The following is a 20,271-nucleotide window of genomic DNA, read 5'->3' on the forward strand; positions in this document are numbered from 1 at the left end:
AGAGAGAGATACGAAAGTCACAGCCTTTTTGTAACCTAATCTCAAAAGTAACCTCCCATTGTTTTTGCCCTGTTCTGTTCGCCCTGGGTGGAGCCTGCACTCAAAGGCAGAGGATTACACAAAGGCTTGAATCCCAGGAGGCAGGGCTCTCTGGCGGCATCTGAGAGGCTGCCCAGCACAGCTGCTCCCCAACTCTTCCTTTCTCTGCTTCTTTTCCTCTAGAGATCTCTGGGCTCCATTTCTGTGTCTGCTCAGTTCTCTCTATCAATACATCTGCTCGGGGCTTCCCTGGTGGCGCAGCGGTTGAGAGTCCGCCTGTCGATGCAGGGGACACGGGTTCGTGCCCCGGTCCGGGAAGATCCCACATGCCGCGGAGCGGCTGGGCCCGTGAGCCATGGCCGCTGAGCCTGCGCGTCCGGAGCCTGTGCTCCGCAACGGGAGAGGCCACAACAGTGAGAGGCCGGCGTACCGCAAAAAAAAAAAAAAAAAAAAAAAAAAAAAACATCTGCTGGGTCAGCTGGTATCTGCTCTCATCTCTCTCCACTGCAGCCCCTGCACTCGTGACTTCAGCACTCAAGCCCCCCTCCCCCATCCCTCCAGCCCCTTCACCCACTGTCCCCTGAGGTTTGTCCTTGGCTCCAACCTGTTTCCCGAACATGCCACACGTTTCCCCACTTCTTCACTTGTATCCACGTTGTTCCTACTACCTGAAGTATCATGACCCCCTACAACCTGTAGAACCCTTTCTCATCCCCAGGCAGCTCTAAAGCAGCCTCCTTGCATGAAATCTTTCCTGAAGTGTGGTCACTTCCGCCTGGTGTCTCTAGGGCGTTTGGGGTGGGACTCCGTCTCAACCCACAGCACACACCCAACCTGGTGTGGCCCCTGTGAACGTAGGCATTCCATACCCTCCCCCAGACTCTAGCACAGGGCCATTGTCTTTTTCATTTCCATCAGGAGCAGACGTGTCCAGGCCCGGGCCAAGTGGGTTCTTAATAAATGCGGTTCCACTGATCCAGGATGTGGGTGAGAGTCTGACCACACTCTATTACTTGAGGGATTCCAAGGCTTTGTGGATGGTGCCAGGTCTTAACTATGTTGTCCATGTGCCTTGTGTGCAACCGGAACATGGCTCCAGGGCAAACCCACCATGACTTCTATTTCTTTAACAACAGTAAGAAAGCCACCAGCTCCTCATTTTTGGAGGATTTGCCACGTTCCAGGCACCCTAATCTATCGAGTGTGGACTTTGTCGAGTCCTGCTCGAAGCACAACATGAGGGAACTGTGTGGACCTAAGGCAGCAGGGGCTCGTCTGCCCGTCCTCATCAAGCAGTCGCCAGGAACTCAGGCTCTTCCCTCTTTCTAGAACCAGCAGAGATTTGCTTCCAAGGTCAGCCACCATCTTGGAACTCTGGTCTTCTGCTGGCTCACTTCCATCTGCCTTCCAACAGGCGAAAGTCTATTCAGATTTACACACACACCCCTCCCTTTTCATTTTCTCTGCCTTTCCTTTCCTTCCGTCTCTTTCTGCTTTCTGCCTTTCAGAGTCCATCTCTTCATAACTTCCTCTCCCGTCCTCAGCCACCTCTCTCCCACAACCGTGGGAAGTGTGCCTTTGTCCCCACCGCTCCTCGTAGAGCCAGGGAGTGCAAGAGGAGATGGGAAGCTGGTACGAATGACTAGGCTGACCTAGCAATGCAAACCCTGCATAGAGACTGGCAGCTAAGTGGGTCCCGATTTTTTCCTGCTGGGGCTTGAGCCTGTTCTCCTTGGTGGGCCTGGATACAGGGTCCTCCAATTCTTCAAGGATTTTTTCCTGGAGTCACCCAAATGCCTTTCTCTCCCATTCCTGTGGTCTACTGAAATCTCCAAATCCCTCACCTGTGAAGCTGTTGTCCTCAAAAGAGCCTCAAAGAAGCTTTATCCTCCACCTGGATGTTGAGGAGGACCAGATCCTTCTCTCTGGCCCCTGCTGGTGTCTGGCTGACTTTGGGGCTATTTGCCCTAGACTCTCTGGTCGGTTCTGGAAATGCAACATGTCTGGAATCTAGTTCGCTTTCCTCCCTCCCCAGATGCTCTCTCCCTGCCTCCACCCAGTCCTTTCTCTCTGCCGGGCTCAAAGGTGGTCCTTCTCACCCACAGGACTGCCACCCCCAGTCTTTCCACGACATTTTCAAAGTCTCAGGGATTCCTTCGTTTCTCCCTTCCCTCAACACAGCCACCCCTGTGTCTGGCTTCCTCGTCCCTCTTAAACCCAGCCTGGCTCTCACTTTCTCTGCAAAACTATGTTGCTTGGCTGAACTAACCCATACTGTTGAATTCATGCATCTTCTTTCCTGGAGTCATTGAAAGAGCACGGGCTGTGGCATCAGACAAACCTTGGTCCAAAACTCGGGTCTACTGCTTGAGAATTTTTATTTATTTATTTTTTAACCTTGGGTTGGTTATTTCATTCCTCATTTCTATGGTAGGATAATGATACCTATCTTACTGGATATTTTGAGAGAAAAGCAAAGTGCAGATGCCCTCTCGTAGCTCAGTAAATATTAACACTCTCTCCTTTCTAAAACTTACTGCGAACCCTCGTGGCCTAGTAAACCAGGATGGAACTCCTCAAACCCACATTCCCCACTCCTCCAGTGATCTCTGCCACCACTGATCAACCCAACCGCAGCGGCCCCTGGACTCCCCCACCATGCTTCCCACTATGGCCTCCCTCTCTGCCCGTCCAAGCCTGGCATTTCCACAATGCCCAATGCAAGTCGCCTCTCCACTGCAAAGCCTCCTCCCCTGAGTCCAACAGTACAGCGTTAAGACAGTGCTGCCAGAGTCTATGCTAATTTTAATAATGATAATTTAGGGAATTCCCTGGTGGTACAGTGGTTAGGACTCTGATCTTTCACTGCTGAGGACCCGGGCTCAATCTCTGATCAGGGAACTAAGATCCCGCAAGCCGTGTGGCATGGCCAAAAAAAAAAGATAATTTATATCATGGTTTATTAACAGTTCTCATGTGATGTGAAAATTTTGAAATGTGAATCTTCAAAAAGTAAAATCGCAAATTGCATGCCATTAAAACTGGCAGGGCTGATAGTTTATAAGCATTGTCCACACTCTCTCCCCATGAGGATGCACTCTAACTGCAGAACAGAAACACTCCCTGTGTGGATCAGGCATGAGCTCTGAGTGCTGAGGTCTTTAGGAAGACATCCTTCCTTAAAATGTGACCACCGGTGGTCCATCACCATCTAGCACTTACTTGCTGCGTCTGACTGGGCTGGGCAGGTCTGGTGCGTATCCGGTGCACATGTGTTGGCTTCTCTGCTTAGCTTCTTACAGGCCTCAGGGTCTAGTGCAATCAGACAAGAGGGTCCCTCACACCCAGTCCCACCACACTCCAGAGACTGGGACCAAAGCAGAAAAAGGTACCTGAGTTTCCACCTAGGTCTCTCTCAGGTTCACTTTCCAGGAGAATAATGTTGATTTGATAAAGTAAAGTTTTAAAGACAAAACTCTCCTTTACCCAAAGCAAGTGGCTTCCAATGCATCAGGAGGAAAGGTTAATGCTATGTTTATTACCAAAGTAGCTAAGAGTTGATTGCATGCTAATGGGTCACCTACAGTGACCTCTTCCTTTTAGAAGAGATAGTTTCGGTCCATTTCAAATATGTACTGAGGGCTTCTCTGTGCTAGGTCTGACCCTGAATGTAGCTGAACATTCCTTAAGGCAAAGGATCCATGTTAAGTAAGTGATTTTCCACCATACTCACTTGATTGTGTTTAGAATTCGGAACACTTGAGTTCATGAGGGAAAGCTGTGTTTCCACACTCGCTCATACTCTGCTGGGATAATAAATCCCTTTAACCATGAAATAAATATCCCTGAAAACAGATGTCCATCGGAGGGGGTTGGAATGTGCAGGTATCAATTTTGCCTGACGTGCTGGGCGCTGGTGCCCGCTGAGCGCTCCTGCTTCTTGGTTCCACGCAGTTGTCGACGTCTACCAAGGCTGGTGCGGCCCCTGCAAGCCCATGGTAAGCCTCTTCCAGAAGATGAGGATCGAGGTCGGCCTGGACCTTCTGCATTTTGCATTAGTAAGGTCCTCTCTCAGCACAATGTCACACAACTTATAAAAAACTTAAAAATTTAAAAACAGGAACAGGAAGTTTGAGGGGCCTTTTTCAGATCATCGACAAGGCATCCGTTGTGGATTTTTTGCTGATACCAGTTTCTCTAGAGAGGAAGCCTCCCCCCAACCCTGCCTCGCGACAGTCCCTGTGGGCTCGGCTGCCCCTGATGCTGGAGCCGGGAAGGCGTGCGGCCACTTTAAGGCCAACACTCTCTCTTGGCTGGTGGACACTGTGAACCCTGAAGTTTCACTTCCAGAGCACAGGGTTTAAGATTTCTATCCTTGCTCCTTAAAGGGGAACTTTCAGCCATCGTTTACTCAGGTCAGTGTATAGAAATGGGAATCACTTCCGGAGAAGCATGCAAGAGACACTGGATGAGCTGCACGGGTTGAGGCTCAGAGACGGTGAACGCAGGCGAGACTCTCCCTTACATCCACTCTCGAGAAGCTGGGCTTCCAGGGCTTGCACTCCTCCCGTGGGAGTGGGTTGTGAGGCTCCTGTGGAGTGAGCGGAGGAGGGGTCTGGGTGGGGAGCTTTATCAGACCCGGAGGTGAGCTCGGGACCTTCCTGACCTGTTGCTGCCACTCGGGGCAGATGTGGGATGTTAGTGGTGGAGCTCCCTTGATCCCGAGCAGGACAAACTGTCACATGCTCCTTATTTTATTCCTCAGAAAACTACACTGGCAACACTTTTTACCGGTATGTTGACAGTTGCTAAAGATTCTGATAAAAGGCATTAGAAGAAGGAGCATGAGAGAGAGCAAGCCAGGGCTCCAGTGGGGGAGGGGAGTTGCTGCGTGTGTGTGTTATGTGTGATGTACGTGTGTGCACGTGTGTGGTGTGTGTATGTGGTGTGTGGGAGGATGTGATATGTGTGTGTGATATGTGTATATTATGCGTAACATAGGTGCGTGCATGTGTAGCAGTATGTGTGTGTGGTCTGTGTATGTATGTGTGGTATATATATGTGTGTGTGGTATGTACATGTGTGTGGTCTGTGTGTGTGTGGTATATATGTGTGTGTGTGTGTGTGGTATATATGTGTATGTATGTGGTGTGTGGTATGTGGAGGATGAGGAGTATGTGCGTTTGGTGTCTGTGTGTGGTGTGCATGCGATATGGATGTGTATGTGCTCTGTATGGGGGGTGTGGTGTGTGTGTCCCGCGCGGTTCTCCTGCCATCCTGTCCCTGCACCCGACCTGCTGACAGCCTGTTTCCTTTAGGCAGAGGCAGACTGTCTTGATGTCCTCGAAAAATACAGAGGGAGGTGCGAGCCGACCTTTCTGTTTTATGCAGTAAGTACATTTTCAGTCCAGAACTGTCCCACGGCTGCACATCACGAGGGTTCAGATGGACGCCTCTCACCCAGAGCCGCATTGCTCCCAGAGAGAGAATGCTGTTTCCTCCCTGACTCTATTATTTTGGCCGAGGACAGATGCCCTTAATCATGGCACTGCTCATGGGTGGAGCTCTGGGCAGTCATTCTGGGCTTGGGGCCTTCCTGAGGGCAGTGCCCGGGACAGAGGAGGACTCACTCAGAGGCCTGTGCTCTTTCTGGTTCGTGGACCTCTTATTTTATTTGTTTGTTTTTGGCTGCGTTGGGTCTTCGTTGCTGTGCACAGGCTTTCTCTAGTTGTGGTGAGCAGGGGCTACTCTTCATTGCGCTGTGCGGGCTTCTCACTGCAGTGGCTTCTCTTGTTGCGGAGCACGGGCTCTAGGCACTCGGGCTTCAGTAGTTGTGGCACGTGGGCTCAGTAGTTGTGGCGCGCCGGCTTAGCTGCTCCGCAGCATGTGGGATCTTCCCGGACTAGGGATCGAACCTGTGTCCCCTGCACTGGCAGGCAGATTCTCAACCACTGCGCCACCAGGGAAGCCCCTGGAGGAAGTTTTGAAGGGAGGGGCCTGGGGTAGGGGGCAGAGAAGTGGATGGAGGCTGTGGGCTTGGGGTCCACAGACCTTGACCTTGGGCACGCTCCTAAACAAAGCTCTTGGAACCTCAAGTCTCTTGAAGGAGGTTGCCCATCGTGTGGTCTGAGCAGGACATCTGTGATGTATTCTAGGGAGGGGAGCTGGTGGCATTGGTTAGAGGAGCAAACGCCCCACTGTTGCAGAAAACCATCCGAGAGCAGCTGCAGGCTGAAAAGAGGGTGCTGGCCGAAGGCAGAGAACGGAGAGTGGTAAGCGGCCAGCTCACAAGTGTCTCCCAGGCCAGGCCAGCAGGTCCCTCCCCTGCCCCGCCAATGTCTTCACTGTCCTTGGAAAGCTGCATTAAATGCCCACGCTGGCTGGGGGCCTCTGAGGGCTCAGGGGAGGGTGTAAGTCCCACTAGGAAATCTTCTTTGAAGTCGCTGCCTTCATCCAGAACACTTTAACGTCTTTTATCCCTTTCCCTTTCATCCCCACTGCATCTCTTAACAGGGTTTCTGGAACCCTGACAACGAATTCAGAAATGGACATGAAGTGGATACAAGGAGTCAGCCTCAGGGGGAAATCTCTCCTGGTGACCTGCCCTCCCTTCTCATTCCTGAGTTTAACTTGTGATCCCAGAGGGTTCATTTCTTTAACTAGAAAGGGGTCATTACCTTGAGAAACAGGATCAGCACTGCTTGTGATTTTGGTAAATTACTTCCAGGACAACGTGGACTGTGAGTTTTTCACAAAAAATTGGCAGCCTTTGAAAACCGACACACCTTGGGTAGAAAGAAGTACCTCCTGGTGCCCTGAGCAGCTGCCAAAGGAGCCTTGACATTATTCCATGTTCACTGTTCACGTTTTCACATTCAGTTCCAAAGAGCAAAGCCCTGTTTTCATAGAATGGATTGGAGTCAAATCCTATTTGTTCCCCAGAAAACTGGCAATTTTTCCCCAAGAAAGAAAATCACAGATGCCTGTACCTACTCCACAGATAAATGATCTCTGTGTACTACCTGCACTGTGTAGCCAGTTGCTTACTATTTACTTGCACTTCAATTCTTACTTTGTCTTCTTGACAACTCTCTATTTCATCTTTCTTTTTCCTTAGTTTCTACTTGATGCTCGTGGAAACCCGCAGACTCTAAACCTTAAGATCAGCATGGATTTCCTGGTCCTCAATCGCTCTCCTCCCCCGCTCCCTACCACCCAACTACTCAAAAGGTTCCTGAAAAGTCTCCAAGGCTGATAATCTTGACCCTTTTCTTCTGCTCTGCATTTAGGACCTTTACCTATTTGGCTTCTGCTGGTTTTTGAAGGTCTTTGTGGAGTTTTAATTAGCTAACTACTTACTGTCCTTGACCAATTTGTACTAGATTAAAGATGAGGCTCTTTCTGATGAAGATGAATGCTTTTCCCACGAAAAGGAAGATGGTGACGATGAGGATGCGGGTGAGTACAGAACCAACAAGCGTGGCAAGAAGGCAGAGCAGGGCTTCCCTGGTGGCGCAGTGGTTGAGAGTCCGCCTGCCGATGCAGGGAACATGGGTTCGTGCCCCGATCCGGGAAGTTCCCACGTGCCGCGGAGCGGCTGGGCCCGTGAGCCATGGCCACTGAGCCTGCGCGTCCGGAGCCTGTGCTCCGCAATGGGAGAGGCCACAGTAGTGAGAGGCCCGCGTACCGCAAAAAAAAAAAAAAAAAAAAAAAAGAAAGGCAAGGCTGAGCAGACTCGGATTTGATGTATGTGTGTGTGTGTGTGTGTTTTAAATTTATTTATTTTATTTATTTACTTTTGGCTGCGTTGGGTCTTCATTGCTGCACGGGCTTTCTCTAGTTGCGGCGAGTGGGGGCTACTCTCCGTTGTGGTGTGCGGGCTTCTCATTGCGGTGGCTTCTCTTGTTGTGGAGCACGGGCTCTAAGCACACGGGCTTCAGTACTTGTGGCACGTGGGCTCAGTAGTTGTGGCTCAAGGGCTCTAGAGCACAGGCTCAGTAGTTGTGGCGCACGGGCTTAGTTGCTCCGCGGCATGTGGGATCTTCCTGGACCAGGGCTCGAACCTGTGTCCCCTTCATTGGCAGGCAGATTCTCAACCACTGCACCACCAGGGAAGCCCTGAGGCGTGTTTTTTATTTTTTAACTTTTTTTGGCCTCACTGCACATCATGTGGGACCTCAGTTCCCCTGCCATGGATCGAACCCACACCCACTCCGCTGGAAGCGCGGAGTCTTAACCACTGGACCACCAGGGAAGTCCCTGATGTGTCTTTAAAAAATATATGAGTAATCAGTTTATTGAGCGATCTGAACTCTGGGAAGATAACCCATAAAATGTTTTGTCTCCAATCACCTGACTTCAAACATACTGTGTTGTGTCCCTCCTGCCCTTTAATGGCATCTTGGGCAACATTCACAGCTTTCTGATCATGTTCAGTTATAACAGCTGTGAGTTTCATGGCAATTTCTGGGCATGAGGAAAGGCTCCCTTAGTAAAATGGAGGGAGTGATGCTAATAAGGTAAAGTAATGATGCTGGTGTTCCCTTAGTCCTTATTTGAGCTAAAGAGTTTGAGCTTCTTTCACCTTTTTTCTGAAGTGTCAGAAAGTCAGCTGTACTGAACCCCTTCCCTCCCCACAGCCCTGCACCCTCTTCCACTTATGCCCCAAGTATTAACTCATGGATTTTACACTCCTGAGCATTGCTGTTCTTCCTGAACCTTTAATATGAGAAGAACACCTTGACCTGACAGTGGGAAGAGAAGCCAGAGGTTAGAGAGGCTGTTGTTGGCAAGGTGCCTCCTGACGGTCCCTGAGACACCAGGGGAAACCAGGACGCAGCTCAAGAACCCAGCTGGAGAGAGAAGGAAGTTCTGATTACTCCCTGAAATAGGAAAGCTGCTTATTCACGTGTGGATGACGAGGACTTTCTGAGTTGGATCCTAACAAGGGAAGAGGCACAGTTTAGGAGAGCAAGAAACTTCAAGTGTGAAAAGGAAATCAGCGACTTGGCTTCTGCAGGAAACGTTTGTCGTCTCCTTTTGGGATTACCTCTTTTTTCCCTTCCCCATTATTTTCTTCCAAATCAGGTCTCTCCACCTAGAAAACTACCCAAAGCCTACCCTTGCCCTTCGCCTTCCTCTTCCCCGAGCCTAGCTTCCTGAATGTGGTCCACACTCCTCGGGCCACCCTCTCCTCCGCCCCTGCCCCCTTGCCGCTCCCCAAGGCTCCAGCGACCTTCTTGGTGCCAACTCCAGTGAACAGTTTCCAGTCATAGCCTATGGCATCCTTCTGTGGGCTTGGCTGATGTCCCCAACGTCTTCCTACTCAAAGCCCTCTTCTCGTCGGGTGTCTGAGATGTCGAGACCTTTCTCGTTTTCCTTCTTGTTTTCTCTGGCCTCTCCACCACCTCCCCTTCCTTGGCTTCTTTTCTTTTGTTCCCTTTTCAGGCTGGAGTTCTCAGGGCCCCAGCCCTGGTCTCTTCTCTTCTCACCCTATACCTCTAGGTGGTCTCATTAATGGGTCAATTTATAAGGGGGTTTATTGTAAGAATCCCTTAAAGTCCAAGTGTTCGTAGGACGTTAGAAATAGTGCTCGTGGAATAATGACTAGATTGGCTTGCTTAAAATGATTCACACCTTTGCAGTCCACATTTTTTAGATTTTTCAAAGTAGGAGGCCCTCCTCAGGTGCAGATACTGTCGTGTTACAACACAACTGGTATAAACGTTGAAAAAAGAAACTTGGCCAATGGGGGGGTACGGAGTCTGTGGAGAGTGTAGGTAGCTCACCAAGGCCAAGTCCATACAAACAGGAGTCTGACAGGGATGGGTTTGTGCCCAGACACAGAGCTCCCCATGGCGTCTGCGGGCCTGAGCGGTGGACCGCGGCCACGCGGCACCTTCCTCATCCCCAGAGCTGCTTGGACCTATGGACACGGCCCACCAGTAGACTGGCCAGTGATCTATGACTGGTGCCTGGGCTCCAAACAGTGAGCTGGCCAATTCTCAGGAGAGTGTGAACAGAGACAGAGGAGACTGAAGGCGCAGTTTGGTAGAACGTGCTGGCCCTGAACAGTCATGGCGACTTGGGGCCTGGGGCAGCCACTACTGACCCCATGCCGGGAAAGGCAAAAAGGCACACCGAGAGGAGAACACGGTCGGCAGCAGTTAGAGGTCACGAATCACGACAGGGTGACAGGAAGGGACAAGAGCCGACTCTTTTGGTTATTTCTGGTTTTTGTTCCTGAGTTGTCTTTGACCTCCTCCCCCACCTCCCATCCTCTCCTCCCTCCCCTAGCCCTCCCTCCCAGGTTCATGTCCCTTGCAGCCAGGCTGAGGTTGGGGTCTGGAGCCAGACCCCTGCATCCACTAGAGTCTAGGTCTGCACAAGCACAGCCAAGAGGCCAGGGGAGGGAAGCCAGGGGCTGCGTGCGGGGCTGCACGTCCCTGCGGAGGGGCTCCCGAGAGCCCAGCGTCTGACAGCACCATCGCCGGCTTGTTGCAGTGTCATCAGAGAGGGCCTGCACCTTGGCAGTCATTAAACCAGATGCGGTGGTCCATGGGAAGACGGATGAGATTATCATGAAGGTGAGAGAGACAACGCTTACCTTACAGACTATCCTCATGTCTCCTCCGGTGCAAAATCAGGGGTGGAGCATTGTGTAGCAGTGTCCTGGGGGAGAGAAGGCTTCTAAGGAGCTTTAATTAAAATTCCATTTAAGTAACTTACAATTTGTAAATCGAATTGGAGGACGAGGGTCTCCACTGCTTTTAATGTTGCCTTTCCCGTCATCTTTTACTCTCAACACATTGAACCGTGAAATTGGGCTTGCTTTACCCTTTTAGAATATATATATATATATATATATATCTCCTACAGATCCAGGAAGCTGGGTTTGACATTTTAACAAATGAAGAGAGAACCATGACAGAAGCAGACATGCGACTTTTCTACCAACGCCGAGCCGGAGAGGTCAGCTTCTCTGCTTCCACTTATCCACAACACTCTCATTTCTTTCTCTTTCTCCAGCATCGTGTTTATAGCTTGCCATTAGTTTGGGAGAAAGTAGAGTATTATGAAAAGCAAGAATGTGAACAGCAAGCGAGCCATGAACTTGCTCTCCGAATAATAGTTACGGGCTGCATCAGGGAGACATTCTTTAGTAGCGAGGATGAGAGTGTGACCCCAGCTATAAGGGATGAGATAAGGCATTTATCGGAGGGGTGCTCCGTGACCCCCAGAGCTGAAGAGAGGCGAAGGAGCTGCATAAGAAGGCGTGGGGAGAAGAGCCAGGGCGGGGGTGGGGCCCTCAGGGGACCTCACAGACTGTCACTTCGGGTGTTGCTGTTGGGGGACCCACATCCAGCCACGTTCCGTCTGCTTCTGCTTGTGACTCACCCACGTGGGAGGGAGGGTATCGGTGAGTGAGCCTGGGCCCCACCTCTCAGGTGAGGGGGTGTGTACGTGGAGGGGTGGACAGGCACTGTGGCTGTCAGCTGGCCTAGGACCGAGTGAAATGGGGAAGGGTTTCTCCCCAAAGGAAGCCTGAGTACTGCTGCTTGAAGAAGGCGGAAGGGTTGCACAAAGTCTCAACAGCATCCCCTGGTTATCCAGCACCCGCATGACTTCCACATTTGTGGTCTTCTAAATGCTCCCATCTAACTTATTATCTCATGTCCAACCCCAAGGGAGTCCACCCGAAGCCTCGTCTTCCTGCCTTTAACTTATATCTGGGTGTGGTTAGGCCCCCCGCCTCCCCGGGGCCCTCCGCGGGCATGCAGGCCCGTGGCAAGGCCGTTCGCTGACGCTCGCCCATCCTGTGGGTGGGATGGGCCCTGGGGCCCCTGCCCCGGCTCACCGTCTTCCCTCCCTGTGCTAGGAGGCATTTGAGAAGCTGGTACATCACATGTGCAGTGGACCGAGCCACCTCCTGATCCTCACCAGGGCTGAGGGCACCGAGGATGTGGTCACCGCCTGGCAAGCCCTCATGGGACCCTGTGACCCCGCTGTGGCAAGGAGGGAGCAGCCTGACAGGTGATGTCACCAGCTGTGGTCCTCGCATCCATCTCAGAACCTGCATCCAAGGAAGCTGAGAGCCCTGCTCGAGGTTCAGCCCAGAACCATGGGTAACACAGAAGGCTCTCCGATGGCCATGAAGCTCCCTCTTTGTCATACATTAGGGGAGTCCCTGACGTCCCTGTTAGGTAGTTGTGGAGACCCTGACATCCTCTCCCTCTGATCCAGCCCCGGCTCTTCACTGGGCGCCTCCTTGCTGCCTCTTTCCCTCTTCTGAAGGCTGCAGCTGGGTCCTCACTGTTCTTCTCTCTGCAGCCAAAGGGTCCCGTCATATGGTCCCAGAGCCACCTGCAACTCTCACCCAGGAAATACAGATTCCAGGGCTCCACCCAGGTCTACCAAGTCAGAGACTCTGGGTGAGGCCTAGGGATGTGCAGTGTAGACTCACCTCCTCAACCCCCATTCCCCTACTCCCTACCCAAGGTGTCCTGAGGCCCCCTAGACTCTGAGCACTCTGTTATACTCACAGCCTTGGTCTGCTCCCTGGCTCTGTGTGAATATTTAGCCTGGCACCACCAATGCCAAATCCACTGTGTCTTGCCTTTGAAGCTGAGAGAGACCTCATCAACAGGAAAGAAATTAGCAAGAGACTAACTGCAGTTTTTACTGTGACATAACAGTTGTAGGGGGCCGGGAATATTCATATATGAGGCAGCCTGGGGCTGATGAAAGACAGCCCAGGGTTCAGATCTTAAGTTTTCTGAGCCTCAGTTCTCTCATCTATAAAAGGGGGATATGAACACCTGTCGGGGGAGGCTGTACAGTGTTGTGGTTCAGAGCACCGACCTTAGAATCTCTCTTCTTCTTCTTACTAACTGTGTGACCCTGGGTCATCCATGCCTTAATCCCTCTGCCTTAATTTCCTCATCTGGAAAATGGGAACTATAATAGGATAGGACCTGCCTCAGATTAAGAGACCGAGAAAGAGAAAGAGAGAGAGAGAAGTTAGAACATTGTTTGACATACGGGAAGTCCTAGCAATATTAGCATGATCTTAGGGGACCTTGGGGGATTAACTATGCCAGCCTGTACCAAGCCCTCGGCAGGGTGCTAGCCTAGCCCCCGTAGTAACAGCAATAAAATAGCAGCTCCTGGGCTCACACCATAACTCATGCATATTTAAACTGGGGATCATGACAGAGTCTCCCTCACAGGGTTGCCACACAAATGGAACGAGATCAGGTATGTTAAGCGCTGGCAACGTGCCCAGAGCACCGCGGCTACTATCACCCTTGCTGCTGTTCCTGGCGTTTCCAGCAGAGAAAGCCATGTCACAGAAATGCCAGCTTCTGATTGGTAGCTGGTGGCCATGTTGCCAGAGAGCAAAACATTTCTTTTCAAATGAGACGATCGTTTCTTGTACGTTTTGCATGCTCCCAGTCTCCGGGCTCAGTATGGCACAGAAATGCCCTTTAATGCGGTCCACGGAAGCCGGGACTCGGAAGATGCCCGCCGGGAACTGGCACTGCTCTTCCCCAGTTTTAAGTTTTCAGACCAGGTTCCGGAAGCCCCTCTGGGTAAGTCATCCAGGCAGATCTGGTCTGTGTTAAATCTGCAGTGGGGATGGGGGGGGGTACTGACAGTAACTATGTGGTAACCAAGTCCTCCATCTAATAAGGGCCTGCTGGGGAAACAGGGCCCATTACGTAACTTTAGCGGCAGTCCTGCTCTATTGTGTTTTCAGAGTAACAGTTTTGCTTTTTCATTACATTTTCGGCTGCATTTTTACTTTGAAGCCAAACTCTCGTTACAAAGTTACTTTGCATTCTCCTGTGGAAACCACCCAGAAAATGTAACTAACTTTCTGGAAGCCCACTTCCATGGCAGAGGCCAGATGTCATCCCCTCACTTCCTCTGTGCTCCACGTGCCCCATCAAGCCCTTGGTGGGGTCGCCGAGAAGCAGAGGGTTTCACAGACGGGCCCTCTGCCCATCGCTGCGGTGGCTCTCGTATCCCTCAGACCCCACATTTTGGGAAAAGCGTGCTGGGTCATCCCCACCTCCACATCTGGGTGAGAAACCCATGGGGCTCAGGGTGCACGTGACTCACCCCACTCCACGAGTGGAAGAACCAGACCCGGCCCGTGCTGCTCCTGTCGCCGTGTTGCACGTCTCTGGGTTGAGCCTTGAAGTGAGGTGGAAGGGGCCAGGGGGTGAACATCCTGGGAAAAGCAAAGGATGTGGGGAGGGCATTCTTGGGAGAAGGCTGCCTGCAGATCTGAAACCTCCGTGTGCCTAAATGTTTGGGTTTTAACCAGTCGGTTTACCTAAATGTTTGAAATGTTCGTCATGGTCTCTTCAAGATTTGAATCCAACCAAGCAAGAATAGGTGGTTTGAGGGCAAGGAAAGGAAGTGCGGGAGCTGACCCCTGCCGGCCCTCGTTCAATCCTGGTGCTGCCTGCTGCCAGCTGAGGGACGAGCTGGGAGTGTGATGGAGTTTAGGGGGCTGAGAAATCCCGGGAAGTGTGGCTCTTTGTGGACCAGAGACCCAAGTCTGAACATCCAAGTGCGTGTGGTGGTTCTCCAAAGCCCTCCTCCGTGGGAAGAACACTCACTCTGGTGTGGGTGTGACTGCGAGGACTAGCTTTCCTCTGGGGGCCTGCCCTCAGGGAGAGCCCACGACGTGTTTCCTTATGTGTCCAGGGTCATGTGACATCTTCATCCTTTTTGGGGGGGTGGTGACTGGAAACAAGTAGGTACGACCCTGGGAAAAAGGAGGAGAGCGAACTGGCTGGGCACCACTCATCGGGGCCATCGGGGAGAGTGTTGGGAGATCGTGAGCCTGACTTTTTGGCCTCAGGGGATAACGAGCAAAGGGAACAATTCCAGAAGGGTCTGAGCCTAGACCATACCTGGGAGTAAGTGCGCAGCTTCCTGCGGGGATGACCTTGAAGCAGCCTCGTTGGGGTGTGGTGTTCTCCCCCTTTGTCCGACATGTATGTCGTGCCTTCTCAGTTGTCAGGGGCAGGGTGTGCCTTCCACGCACCCAGCACTTCTTCTGGGCCCTGGAGACAGAATCCTGGGTTTGAATCCTGGCTCCACTATCTATTAGCTGAATAGCCTCGGGAAAGTTTTACTTCCCTTTTTGGACCGCAGTTTCCTCATTTGTGAAATGGAGATAATGAGAGGCCCATTATAGCCCCATAATAATCCTCCTCCTCAGAGGGCTCTTGTGAAGCTGAAAGGAGACAAAACATGGTGAAGCTCATAGCCTGGGGCCTGACACACATCAAGTGCTCAACCAATGTCACTTCCTCTCCTAATTTTTTCCGAGTCCCTAACACACATATTAGGACCTCTCTTTGCTGCTCTGTCCACCCTGACCCCTAACTTCACCATCTGTGATGTACTTAGATTTCCCCTTTCCGCTGTTCCCTTGTGGACAGCTTGGGGACAGGGCTGCTGTAAGAAGTCCTACAGCATGCCTGTTGTCCCACAGGCCTCGAGGTCGAAGGAGAGGGCCCCAGTGAGGCGCTGTGCACCCCCGAGGACGTGGACAAGGCGGCCTGCGACCAGGCTGAGGCCGTGAGATGAAGCGCCAGAGCACTCATATCTGCTGCACGTAAGGAAACCTCCAGAACCGAAACTTCCTCTCTTGAGCACCAATACTTTTTTGGTTTAGTTATCGTTCATGAATAAAAATAATAGTATCCACTTTCCTGCCTTATTAAACAGTACGAATATGGAACATGTACTTTTTTTTGGCCATCTCTGGGATTTTAGAAAATAAATGGACATCAGCCATTGAACTCTGCCGTGATACAGTGTCATCTCAGGGGATACTGAGTTACAGAGGACACTGTTTCCCAGTAATAAATCTACGTTATGGATGAAACAACTTCAGAGCTTACCTTGGTAACAACGGACTTGAAAACAGTGCAACAAGATTGAATGTGACACTTCAGAGCTTACTGACATGGGGGCAGATATAAATCAGCTTTACATCTTCATGCTGCCCACCCAGGCCACAAGGGTAGTCCTGGAATATGCCAGATTCATCTCTACGAATCAGGGCATGTTCAGAAAGCAATGCTTGGGGGTTACGTTTGGAACCAGGGTTCATCTAATTTTCTTGATGCCCCCTTCCCCCATTTCTTTGGTTTCTGATTTTGGCTAAAGCCTCATTTTAAAACCTGAGCACTCCTAGTGGTGGCGCCCCCTTTCACCACTGCCTGGTTTAGCGCTCCCTCCGTGGGACACAGGAGATTTTCAGTAACTAGCTTTACCCGTGAATAGTAACATGGCAGCTACTCTTACCGGATTGCTCTTTGGTTTATTTGTAAATTCACTGAGCCCAGGCACACTCTTTCCTCTCGGACTGAGGAAAAGGCTGTGTTCTTCTACCGCACGAGGCAAATGGCAGAGATTTCCTTCTCATGTGCTGGTTTTCTCCAGGGGGCTTCATGCTTATGACTTGCAGCAGCTCTCTGAATGGGCCGTTAGCTCCCAGAAGACTGTCCTTTACAGGTGCACTGCTCTTTCCTCCGGCCTGTAGCATGAGGCCCTCTGTGCTGGCACCGGGGACAGGATGAGTCAGGCTGCAGAAGGTGGGGACACTGGGTGGCCTGTGACAGCGGGTGGGTGGCTGCACTTCCCATGACCTTGTGTCACCTCTAGATGGAAACACGCCTGCCCATTGTGCTCAGCGCATCAGCACAGGCCTCTGTGAGAAACACCCAGTGGAGCCCTCCCTGACAGAATCCGTCAGGAGAGTTGAATCTACTGTTGCAGGTCCCCAGGCACATAGCCCACCATGGGGCTGTGCTCTTCCCTTTGTGAGTGGCCTCGAGACGGGGACTCGGTTGGCGTGTTCACCTCAGAGCTGGCAACAGAGCCCGACGCCTGGTCTTCCACACCACAGGTGCTGTGTGGCTCTGGATGAGCTGCTTGGGGTACACCCAGCTGACAGCCATCTAGTCTCCCCGGAAGCTGGGAGGCCACACTCCCATCACTGGAGAGATGAGACGTGATAAATGGAGTGACCAAGGCCTCTGAAAGCAGGGGACAGAGAAGAGCAGGTGGGGGAACTGGCCCATCTGTGCTGGTGTCTGTGATGACCTTTCAGCCTCCCCAGGAAGCAGCTGGGAGTGGCAGGGCTGGGACGGGGAAAGCAGGAGGGACGCTAGGTGATAGGGCTGGGGTGGGAGGTGTGATGACACGCTCCTTCCTGCTATTGCACTGTAGGGCGCTTCTTTTCTCAGAGTCCAGAAGGTTCCTGGCGGAAGGAATGGGGCTAGAGCAGAGGGGGAGGAAGAGAAGTGCTGTGTGGCTCTGAATGAACTGCTGGGGGTACACCCAGCTGGCAGCCATCTGGAGGAAGGCTGAAATGTCTGCTCACTGTCTGAGGACGGAACTCCTTGGCAGAGACCCTGGGCCTGCAGGATGGGTGCCATTTTAGGCGTTAAGGCTTCTCCTGGGTGTGAGCGCCTGACAGGGTGGAGGGCAGGCCTAGCCCCACGAAGTGAAGGACGCGGCTTAACTGGCTCAGGCCCTCCACTCAGCCAGGGCTGCAGGGAGAGAGGGAGGAAGGTGGCTCGGGGGGTCCCAATGTGGCCATGGCGGGGGCTCCCTCCGCTTCCCCTGAGGCCAGGTCATGGAACAAGACTTCCTTTGTGCTGGGAACTGACACATACCTCCCTGCCCAGCAACCAGGGAAGGTCAGTGCAAAGGAGTAGGACTGGGAAAGCACCAGCCCCTATCCCAGGTGGCGAGGTGTCCGGAACCTCCCCGTCGGCTCTCCAGCAGGATCTGGGGTCAGTCCCCCCTTCCCAGGCCTCGCTTCCAAGTTTCCCCTGTGGCGGGGGAATCGCCTCACCATCTTCCTCACACGCTCTAGGGCAGGCGCCCCTGATTCTCTCTCCGGTTCTAGTGAGGCCAAGAGACAGGAGGTGCGTCCCTACACTTCAGAGACGGGGAAGAGAAGGCGGCGCCCAGTAAATGCAGGGCGCCTGTGCAGACGGCCATTTGCCAAGCTCCAGGCCTGAGTCCAGTGGGTGGTGGCAGGGGAGGAGTGGCATAGGACGGAGTGGGTAGTCCTGGTGGCTGGAAGTGGCCACCTGTAAAGACCAGGAAGAGGGGGCCGCAGACCGCTGCAGAGGCCCCCGGAAGCTGCAGTTACCCTAGGGCGCTGGCCCCCCACTCTGAAATGCAAAGTCACTTCCCAGCCTCTCATTCACCAAGAATCTCAGGTTCCGAAAGCCAGTACACATCATCTTCTAATGTTTCCTAATGTTCTAGGTATTTGGAAAACAGACTCCTTTTTAGAAGTTGCCATGCTTTTTTCTTGGCTTTTATTAGCATGTGTTAAAATCATATTATCCAAACACTACCAGAAGAACATGTATTGTTCTGCATAAAGTGCTTAAGGAAAAAAATGCAACTTATTAAATTGGACATTCTTTTCTAGTTCATAAATTTTGGGTTACAATCAGGGCACAAAAGGAGAAACAGAATGCAGTATTAGGAGAGCGAGAAGCTTAGTTAAGAACTTGGGTGGAAACACAAGACCACGTCCCATTCCTCCCACTTCCTTGCTGACTGAACACTGCACCTGCATAAAGCAGCAAACAGCTTTCTTTTAATAAATACATTTTCCTTCATTCAACTCAGAAAAGTTAATCATAGTAAAGCACTTTTTCTTTGACCATCTGTTTATAGCCACAGGCAAGATTTATCCACAGAGTTTACGTGTGAAAGTGTCATTTCATTGGGCTTTCCACTTTCCAATGCTATCTGGGTTCAAGATTGTCTCAGCAATTCACTATTGGTTTATTTATATTTACCTGGTACTTTAAATACCAACTCTATAGTGTTTTGTGTTACAAATGCCAACCAAGGATATTTTTGCAGTACTAGAAATGTCAATGAGTGGGCCTAAGTAAGGCTTTTTCCCCAATACACTCCATTTTCTTTAAACTGGCTTCTGCACATTAGCACTCTGATGGTTGCACAAAACCCAAGTTCCTGTTGTAACAGATTTTTAAAGCGGTAATGTTCTGAAAAAATAAAAACTTGGAAATCTCTGTGTTTGAATCTTGGGTGGTCGTGTTGAGAAAAGAAAAAAACCGGCATTAAATACACTTTAAAAACATTCATTTGCAATCAAACATATCTAACTCTTCCAGGGAAGGAGCAGGTTGGTGATGGGGTGCCCCGTCAGGAGTGGCTGGTGGGCTGGGGAACCCATCGGGTGCACGCACTCAGGGCAAGCTTCTGGGCCGCAGACCTTGCTTCCTGGCAGCGATGCCTTTGAACTTTGCAGAGCAAAGGGAAAAGCGAGGCTGGCTGTACCTTCAAACAGTCAAGTGCAACCCCGTTGAGTTCACCTTGAAGCGGACCCAGAACTTGGAGCGTGTGCCAAGCTGAGAGCTGCCGAAGGGCTAAGCAGTAGTGGCTGGAAAAGGCGGTCATCTGTGGTCCTCCTGGGGAGACCCCCTTCCCTTCTCTCAAACGTCAGTGCTTTGGGCTTCATGCAGGAAAAAATCTTAGCCGCGTCGCTTACTAAAATTTCCACCTCATTTTACAAAAGCACACTGAATAGCAGTCCTGAGTGACAAGTATATAGAATTTGCTGAGTATATAGCCAAGAGAAAAACAGCTTTCTAAACTATCCTGTTCTTTGCTTCTTCCTACAGATGCGTCTATAGGACGTTCTTTAGTTTCACAGTGATATATGCTGTTTCAGGAAGCACAAGGTGATCGGACTTTGTTTCCACGAAGTGATGACCTACTTTAGTTGGAGCTTAAGGTTCCATGACTGGTTCTAAATCCTGCCATATATTGCTATACCAGTGACAGGATTTAGGGCAGCTGGGAGGCTCTCGGTGCCCAGTTCCTGCCAAGCATAGCCCACCAGTCATGGCTGGGCATTCACTATCAGTAGTTATACTTCCCTTTGATGTTTCAAAAAACCTATGGTGTATTTGTCGCCTCACTCCACTCCACCCTGTCCATCTGACTTGGAAGCCTGAGAGCTTATTGAACTAGGCTGAAAAGAGGCTCTGTACCTGCTGATATTGATGGCAGTATAAGATGCTAGCTTACTATTTTGCACAGCACCATATATCGTGCCTGTTCTTCAGGCCAACTATAGCCAACCTTTTCGTTTTGTTTTTTTCTTTTTTTGTTTTTTATAAAGAAAATCTATGTAAGTTGAGG

General features: G+C 51.2%; 1 protein-coding gene across 2 annotated transcripts in view; it reads left to right on the forward strand.

Moving 5' to 3' along the window:
* Window positions 1-15,825, forward strand: part of NME9 (NME/NM23 family member 9) — a 17,611-nt gene extending 1,786 nt beyond the window's left edge. For both annotated transcript variants that reach the window (XM_081235484.1, XM_081235483.1), the window contains exons 4-12: window positions 3,994-4,097; window positions 5,358-5,429; window positions 6,195-6,311; window positions 7,422-7,497; window positions 10,543-10,625; window positions 10,918-11,010; window positions 11,918-12,072; window positions 13,495-13,631; window positions 15,554-15,825. In XM_081235484.1, coding sequence (XP_081091610.1) covers window positions 3,994-4,097; window positions 5,358-5,429; window positions 6,195-6,311; window positions 7,422-7,497; window positions 10,543-10,625; window positions 10,918-11,010; window positions 11,918-12,072; window positions 13,495-13,631; window positions 15,554-15,648 — 932 coding nt within the window. In that variant the 3' untranslated portion in view covers window positions 15,649-15,825. The remainder of the gene's footprint in view (window positions 1-3,993; window positions 4,098-5,357; window positions 5,430-6,194; window positions 6,312-7,421; window positions 7,498-10,542; window positions 10,626-10,917; window positions 11,011-11,917; window positions 12,073-13,494; window positions 13,632-15,553) is intronic.
* The last annotated feature ends 4,446 nt before the right edge of the window (window positions 15,826-20,271 follow it).

This window comes from Mesoplodon bidens (genome assembly GCF_964165515.1).
Source record: "Mesoplodon bidens genome assembly, chromosome: 5".
Lineage (NCBI taxonomy): Eukaryota > Metazoa > Chordata > Mammalia > Artiodactyla > Ziphiidae > Mesoplodon > Mesoplodon bidens.